We start from the raw sequence: 9,116 nt of genomic DNA, 5'->3' as shown, positions 1-9,116 counted from the left end.
ACAAACAGCATTGTGCTAATACATTCTGTCCCATGGAGAGAGATGAAGCAGGAGGTGACTGTCCTCTCTGTAATTTTGAAACCCGAGAGGTAATCTCACTGAAGCATCCAATCTCTAGGCCTTGAGACGGTGTGTCTAGAGGGAATGTTTTTCCTGGCAGGGTTGTCTAGACTAGTGGTCACACTCAGAATGAGGGGTTGGCCGTTCAGGACAGAGATAGGGAGCGTTTCTTTTTACACCCGGGATGGTGGAGGGTTGACTTGGAATTATCTCCCTAAGATACTGTAGAGTTTTATTTCTGAGTAGGGTGGGGAAGAATAATTAGTTCCTCTCTCAGAAACACTGTCGTCAAATAGTTTGCTCTTGACATCCAATACTGTGGCTTTCTACTTATGAACACACCTCCTCCAGCTCACTTCTCTGCCTCACACTGTGCCTCTACGTTCTTGCCACACAAGCGAGCTGCACACCACCAGGGACCCACAGCGAGAAGAATATTCCTGCGGTCGCCCACCAGCCGCTGACCCTTCCCTGAGAAAGATGATCACTGGGCCACTGCTGATCTGTTCCTGCCTGACTCTCTCCATCTCCATCTTCACATGTGAGTTTTATTCATAACATGTCTTTGTGTTTCACTTCCTTCTCTCCAGGGTCTGTGTTACTTGTTGGCTGGGTATTTCTGCATCACAAATTCCCAGGGAGAGACAGAGCGGGGTAAACGGAGAGTGAAACCCCTGTACAATGTCTACTTCACACAATGTAGACAATAGTCACTAAACCTTATCAATTCAGTAATGTGAAATGACATTTTCATAACGAATCGACGAGCAGTTACAGATATTGACCATTTGGTAAACTGTGTCTGGTCAAGTTCCTTATTTGCAGGATCAATCGCCATCCACAATGCAGATGCTAAAAGTTAATGAGAACTACAACCGAGAAACTGACGAGACCTTGATGTTAGTTAAGTCGTCGTCCCCTAGTTGATATGTGTGCCTTGAATCCTTGTGCCTAAGTGGCTCTAGCTCCCTGTATGCAAAGGGAAGCTGTGACCTTCAATGACCTATCTTGCCTTAATGTTGAAAGGCATGGACAGAGTGGATGTGGCAAAGTTGTTTCCCATGACGGGGGAGTTTAGTACCAGAGGACATGACTTAAGGATTGAAGGGCGCCCATTCAGAACAGAAATGCGAAGAAATTTTTTTAGCCAGAGGGTGGTGAATCTATGGAATTTGTTGCCACGGGCGGCAGTGAAGGCCAAGTCATTGGGTGTATTTAAGGCAGAGATTGATAGGTATCTGAGTAGCCAGGGCATCAAAGGTTATGGTGAGAAGGCGTGGCAGTGGGACTAAATGTGAGAATGGATCAGCTCATGATAAAATGGCAGAGCAGACTGGATGGGCCAAATGGCCGACTTCTGCTCCTTTTGTCTTATGGTCTTATGGCTGTTTGCACACATCTGCTTAACCCTCACCTTGCCACAACTGTCACACTATCACATTCCGAGGGCACGGGTTAGATCCAGAGTGCAGCTCCCTCTGTGCTGTCAGGGTAGGGGTTAGATACAGAAAAAGAGAAGCCTGCTTATCAGTGACTACGAGGGAAGAGGAAGTTGCTCAGGCTGTAACCGCAGAGTCAACCTGTTGCTAATTCTGGAAATGGAGCAGTCCAGCTGTTCAACTGTTTGGAAGTGTGTGGCCCAGGACCCTTCCAAAGCCAGCAACTGGGATCAGGTCCAGGGCTGTTTTGTGGGGAAGGAAGGAAGGAAGTTGACGAGGATGCTGAGTTGGAGGAAAGACAGGAGGGAAGAAAGGGGATAGCAATGAATTACCAGGCAACATTAGTTGGGCACTTTGGAACTGGCTCTCTCTGTTTCTGTGGTGAGGCATGAGAACCTTATCAAATGGTTTATCATGGTCCATGTAAACAGTATTCACTGCCCCACCATCACCAGTTATCTTCATAATCCCCTCTGAACACTCAATGCTTGCCTCCTCTGTTTGGGCTATAGAGTCATAGAGAAGTACAGCGTAGAAACAGGCTCTTTGGCCCTTCTAGTCCATGCTGACCCATTTAAACTGCATACTCCCATTGACCATAGCCCTCCATAACTCTACTGTTCAAACTTCTCTTCAATGTTGAAATCGAGATACTGGGTGTGAAAACTGAGAAGTCGTGATGGAGCTGTATAAAACTTAGTTTGAGTCCCATTTGGAACATTTGTGCAGTCCTGTTCACTGCTTTACAGGAAGATGTGGAGCCTTTGGAGAGGGTGCAGTACAGGTTCACCAGACTGTTGCCTGGATTAGAAAACAGATGGTATAAACAAAGGTTGAACAAACGGGTTGTCCCGGGAGTGACGATTCCTCACACAAGTATAGTCCTCATTCCCCTGAACAGTTTCAATCCTTTGATGTTGTAATTGCCCTAAGCAATATTGCAAAACACTCAATTTTATCGAACACTTCTCATCTCACAAAAATAACAATATACTTTTCCTTTAAAAAAGATTCCGACACATTTGCAATAACGTTTATTAAAACGGAGTCCCGGCTTTCAGAGTGAACGCAGAAAATTCTTGTAAACGTTACAGATGTGTTCTACATCTTTATTCTACATGTTCATTAATCTCACTGTTTTTTGTACAACTCTGTGTGTATTATACCAATAACAGAGTGAGCAAGATGTTTTCAATGGCATGGGCATTGTTGAAACCGTGCCTGAGGGAGGCAGGGGTAGAGCAGGTAATAATCATCTCGTTCATCCTGAGACTCCATAAGAGCATGAGACATATGAATAGAATTGGGCCATTCAGCCCATCCAGTTTTCTCTGCCATTTCAACATGGTTGATCTATTTCCCCCTCAACCCCATTCTCCTCCCCGTATTCCTTCATGCCCTGACTAGTCAAGAAGCTATCAAACTTCACCTTAAATACACTCAATGACTTGGCCTCCACAGCCAACTGTGGCAATGAATTCCACAGATTCACCACTCTCTGGCTAAAGAAAATCCTCCTCATCTCTGTTCTCAAGGAACACCCCTCTATTTGAGGCTGTGTGCTTTGCTCCTAGACTTCCCCCAGCACAGGAAACATCCTCTCCACATCCACTCTCTCTCTAGGCCTTTCAATATTTGATAGGTTTCAATGAGATTCCCCACTCATTCTTTTAATTTCCAGCGAATACAGGCCCAAAGCCAACAATTGCTCCTAATATGAGAACTTCTTCATTCCCAGAATCATTCTAGTGAACCTCCTCTGAACCTTCTCCAATGTGAGCCCATCCTTCCTTAAATGAGGGCCCAAAACTGTTGAATTGAATTGACTTTATTACTTACATCCTTCATATACATGAGGAGTAAAAATCTTTATGTCACAATACCATTAGTTTCAATATAATTATGGAGAAGGATAGGACTGGACCTGGGATTGAGATTTTTGATTGGAGAAAGGCTAACTTTGAGGAGATGTGAAAGGATTTTGAAGGAGTGGATTGGGACAATTTGTTTAATGGGAAGGATGTAATAGAGAAATGGAGGTCACTTAAAGGTGAAATTTTGAGGGTACAGGATATTTATGTTCCTGTTAGGTTGAAAGGAAAGGTTAAAAGTTTGAGAGAGCCATGGTTTTCTAGGGATATAGGAAACTTGGTTTGGAAAAAGAGAGGGATTTACAATAAATGTAGGCAGCTTGGAGTTAATGAGGTGGTCGAGGAATATAAAGAATGTAAAAAGAATCTTAAGAGAGAAATTAGGAAAGCTAAAAGAAGATACGAGGCAACTTTAGCAAGTAAGGTCAAAATAAATCCAAAGGGTTTCTACAGTTATATAAATAGCAAAAGGATAGTGAGGGATAAAGTTGGGCCCTTAGAGAATCAGTGTGGACGGCTATGTGCGGAGCCAAAAGAGATGGGGCTGATTTTGATCAATTTCTTCAGTATTCACTAAGGAGAAGGATATTGAATTGTGTAAGATAAAGGAAACAAGAAGGGTAGTTATGGAAAGTATGATGATTAAAGAAGAGAAAGTACTGGTGCTTTTAAGGAATATGAAAATGGATAAGTCTCCGGGTCCAGATCAGATATTCCCTAGGACCTTGAGGGAAGTTAGTGTGGAAATAGCAGGGGGTCTAACAGAAATAATTCAAATGTCATGAGAAACGGGGATGGTGCCGGAAGATTGGCGTATTGCTCATGTGGTTCCATTGTTTAAAAAGGGTTCTGAGAGCAAACCTGGTAATTATCAGCCTGTGAGTTTGATGTCAGTGGTGGGTAAATTGATGGAAAGTATTCTTAGAGATGGTATATATAATTATCTGGATAGATAGGGTCTGATTAGGAATAGTCAACATGGAAGGTCATGTTTGACAAATCTTATTGAATTTTTTGATGAGGTTAGTTAGGAAGGTTCAATCGTTAGGCATTAATATGGAAGTAGTAAAACGGATTCAGCAGTGGCTGGATGGGAGATGCCAGAGAGTAGTGGTGGATAACTGTGTGTCAGATTGGAGGACGGTGTGTAGTGGTGTGCCTCAGGGATCTGTACTGGGTCCAATGTTGTTTGTCATATACATTAATGATCTGGATGATGGGGTGGTAAATTGGATTAGTAAGTATGCAGATGATACTAAGATAGGTGGTGTTGTGGGTAATGAAGTAGGTTTTCAAAACTTGCACAGAGATTTAGGACAGTTAGAAGAGTGGGCTGAAAGATGGCAGATGGAGTTTAATGCTGAAAAATGTGAGGTGCTATATTTTGGTAGGACTAATCAAAATAGGACATATATGGTAAATGGTAGGGCATTGAAGAATGCAGTAGAACAGAGGGATCTAGGAATAATGGTGCATAGTTCCCTGAAGATGGAATCTCATGTGGATAGGGTGGTGAAGAAAGCTTTCGGTATGCTGGCCTTTATTAATCAGAGCATTGAGTATAGGAGTTGGGATGTAATGTTGAAAGTGTATAAGGCATTGGTAAGACCAAATTTGGAGTATTGTGTACAGTTCTGGTCACCGAATTATAGGAAAGATATCAATAAAATTGAGAGAGTACAGAGGAGGTTTACTAAAATGTTGCCTGGGTTTCATCTCCTAAGTTACAGAGAAAGGTTGAACAAGTTAGGTCTTTATTCTTTGGAGCGTAGAAGGTTGAGGGGGGACTTGATAGAGATGTTTAAAATTATGAGGGGGATTGATAGAGTTGACGTGGATAGGCTTTTTCCATTGAGAATGGGGGAGATTCAAACAAGAAGACATGAGCTGAGAGTTAAAGGGCAAAAGTTTAGGGGTAACATGAGGGGGAACTTCTTTACTCAGAGAGTGGTAGCTGTGTGGAACGAGCTTCCAGCAGAAGTGGTTGAGGCAGGTTTGATGTTGTCGTTTAAAGTTAAACTGGATAGATATATGGACAGGAAGGGAATGGAGGGTTATAGACCGAGTGCAGGCCGGTGGGGCTAGGTGAGAGTAGGAGTTCAGCATGGACTAGAAGGGCCGAGATGGCCTGTTTCCGTGCTGTGATTGTTATATGGTTAAATGTGCAATGTGCAATTTATAGTAATTTACAATAAATAGTACGTACAACTGGATAGTCAATATAACATAGAAATACAAGTGTAGCAGCATGAGTTAATCAGTCTGATGCCCTGGTAGAAGAAGCTGTCCCGGAGCCTGTTGGTCCTGGCTTTTATGCTGTGGTACCACTTCCTGGATGGTAGTAGCTGGAACAGTTTGTGGTTGGGGTGACTCAGGTCCCCAATGATCTTTCGGGCCCTTTTTACATACCTGTCTTTGTAAATGTCCTGAATAGTGGGAAGTTCACAAGCTGGGCTGTCCACACCACTCTCTGCAGAGTCCTGTGGTTGCGGGAAGTACGGTACCTGTACCGAGCAGTGATGCAGCCAGTCAGGATGCTCTCAATCGTGCCCCTGTCGAAAATTCTTAGGATTTAGAGGTCCATACCAAACTTCTTCAACTGTCTGAGGTGAAAGAGGCACTGTTGTACCTTTTTCACTACACAGCAGTGTGTACAGACCACGTGAGATGCTTGGTGCCATGGATACTGAGGCACTTAAAGCTGTTCACCCTCTCAGTCCCAGATCCGTTGATGTCAATAGGGGTTAGCCTGTCTCCATTTCTCCTGGAATCCACAACCAGTTCCTCTGTTTTTGCAATATTGAGGGAGAGTTTGTTTTCTTGACTCCACTGTGTCAGGGTGATGACTTCTCTGCAGGCTGCCTCATTATTATTTGAGATTAGGCCAAGCAGTGTAATGTCATCAGCAAATTTAATTAGCAGATTGGAGCTGTGTGTGTCAACATGGTCATGGGTATACAGAGAGTAAAGGAGGGGGCTTAGTACACAGCCCTGAGGGGCACCTGTGTTCAGAGTCAGAGGGATGGAGGTGAGGGAGCCCAGTCTTACAACCTGCCAGTGATCGGATAGGAAGTCCAAGATCCAGCTACAGAAGGCAGGGTGAAGGCAGAGGTCTCTGAGCTTCTTGTTGAGCCTGGAGGGAATTATGGTGTTGAATGTTGAACTGTAGTCCAAGAACAGCATTTTCACAGAAGCCTCGTTGTCCAGATGTGTAAGGACAATGGTTAGAGCTGTGGCTATTGCATCATCTGTCCATCAGTTGTGTTGGATGGCCAAATGTAGGAGGTCCAGTTTGGGTGGTAGCTTGCCGCAGATGTAGTCCTTGACCAGCCTCTCAAAGCATTTGCTCATTATTGAGGTGAGAGCGACAGGACACCTGTCATTAAGACATGTAACCTTGGTCTTTTTAGGTACAGGGACAATGGTGGATGTTTTGAGGCAGGAGGGCACTCTGCACGGGGAGAGGGAGAGATTAAAAGTGTCTGTAAACACACCTGACAGTTGTGGTGTGCACATCCTGAGTATCTCCCCTGGGATGCTGTCTGGTTCCGCAGCCGTGCGACTGTCCACCCGTTGGAAACACCTGTGTACTTTAGCCTCAGAGATGACCAAGCTGCTGGTTGTGTCATCTGCGTGTCTCCCCAGGGGCTCAGTATTGGCAACATTGAATCACGCGAAAAAAGGTTTAGCTCATCTGGGAGAGAGACAGCGATGTTGGAAACTCCACTGTGTTTAGCTTTGAAGTCTGCGATGGTGGGAAGATTCTGCCATAAGCTGTGTGTGTTGCTGGTGGAAAATTGTGTCTGGATCTTGTCCTTATATTGTTGTTTCGCTGCCTTGATGACTTTGTGCAGATCATTTATAGACAATAGGTGCAGGAGTAGGCCATTCAGCCCTTCGAGCCAGCACCACCATTCACTGTGATCATGGCTGATCATCCCAAATCAGTATCCAGTTCCTGCCTTATCCCCATAACCTTTGATTCTGCTATCTTTGAGAGCTCTATCCATCTCTTTTTTGAAAGCATCCAGAGACTTGGCCTCTACAGCCTTCTGGGGCAGAGCATTTCATATATCCACCACTCTCTGGGTGAAAAAGTTTTTCCTCAACTCCGTTCTAAATGGCCTACCCCTTATTCTTAAACTGTGGCCTCTGGTTCTGGACTCACCCATCAGCGGGAACATGCTTCCTGCCTCCAGCGGGTACAATCGCTTAATAATCTTATATGTTTCAATAAGATCCCCTCTTGGCCTTCTAAATTCCAGAGTTTACAAGCCCAGTCGCTCCAATCTTTCAACATATGACAGTCCCACCATCCCGGGAATTAACTTTGTGAACCTACGCTGCACTCCCTCAATAGCAAGAATGTCCTTCCTCAAATTTGGAGACCAAAACTGCAGACAGTACTCCATGTGTGGTCTCACCTGGGCCCTGTACAACTGCAGAAGGACCTCTTTGCTCTTATACTCAATTCTCCTTGTTACGAAGGCCAGCAGACCATTAGCTTTCTTCACTGCCTGCTGTACTTGCATGCTTGCTTTCAGTGACTGATGTACCAGAACACCTAGATCTCATTGTACTTCCCCTTTACCTAACTTGACTCCATTTAGATAATAATCTGCCTTCCCGTTCTTACCACCAAAGTTGATAACCTCACATTTATCCACATTAAACTGCATCTGCCCACTCACCCAGCCTGTCCAATTCACCCTGCATTCTCATAACATCCTCCTCACATTTCACACTGCCACCCAGCTTTGTGTCATTGGCAAATTTGCTAATGTTACTTTTAATTCCCTCATCTAAATCATTAATATATATTGTAAACAGCTGCGGTCCCAGCACTGAACCCTGCGGTACCCCACTGGTCACCGCCTGCCATTTCGAAAGGGACCCGTTAATCGCTACTCTTTGTTTTCTGTCAGCCAGCCAATTTTCAATACGTCAGTACTCTGCCCCAATACCATGTGCCCTAATTTTGCCCGCTAATCTCCTATGTGGGACTTTATCAAAGGCTTTCTGAAAGTCCAGGTACACTACATCCGCTGGCTCTCCCTTCTCCATTTTCATAGTTACATCCTCAAAAAATTCCAGAAGATCAGTCAAGCATGATTTCCCCTTTGTAAATCCATACTGACTCGGACCGATCCTGTTACTGCTATCCAGATGTGTCGTAATTTCATCTTTTATAATTGACTCCAGCATTTTTCCCACCACCGACATCAGGCTAACCGGTCTATAATTCCCTGTTTTCTCTCTTCCTCCCTTCTTGAAGAGAGGGACAACATTAGCCACCCTCCAATCCACAGGAACTGATCCTGAATCTATAAAACGTTGGAAAATAATTACTAATGCGTCCATGGTTTCTAAAGCCACCTCCTTAAGTACCCTGGGATGCAGACCATCAGGTCCCGGGGACTTATCGGCCTTCAGACCCAACAGCCTATCCAACACCATTTCCTGCCTAATATAAATTTCCTTCAGTTCATCTATTACCCTAGGTCCTTTGGCCACTATTACATCTGGGAGATTGTTTGTGTCTTCCCTAGTGAAGACAGATCTGAAGTACCTGTTCAACTCGTCTGCCATTTCCTTGTTCCCCATAATAAATTCACCCGCTTCTGTCTTCAAGGGCCCAATTTTGGTCTTAACTATTTTTTTTCCTTTTCACATACCTAAAGAAGTTTTTACTATCCTCCTTTATATCCTTGGCTAGTTTACCTTCGTACCTCATTTTTTCTCCATG

General features: G+C 44.2%; 1 protein-coding gene across 3 annotated transcripts in view; it reads left to right on the top strand.

Annotated features, from left to right (window-relative positions):
• Nucleotides 1-443: 443 nt before the first annotated feature.
• Nucleotides 444-9,116, top strand: part of LOC140209583 (SLAM family member 8-like) — a 54,406-nt gene continuing 45,733 nt past the window's right edge. For all 3 annotated transcript variants that reach the window (XM_072277854.1, XM_072277855.1, XM_072277853.1), the window contains exon 1: nucleotides 444-601. In XM_072277854.1, coding sequence (XP_072133955.1) covers nucleotides 541-601 — 61 coding nt within the window. In that variant the 5' untranslated portion in view covers nucleotides 444-540. The remainder of the gene's footprint in view (nucleotides 602-9,116) is intronic.

Source organism: Mobula birostris, chromosome 14, assembly GCF_030028105.1.
Source record: "Mobula birostris isolate sMobBir1 chromosome 14, sMobBir1.hap1, whole genome shotgun sequence".
Taxonomy (NCBI): Eukaryota; Metazoa; Chordata; class Chondrichthyes; order Myliobatiformes; family Myliobatidae; genus Mobula; species Mobula birostris.
The sequence above is the reverse complement of the archived record's forward strand: the minus strand, read 5'-3'. Positions and strand labels throughout refer to the sequence as shown.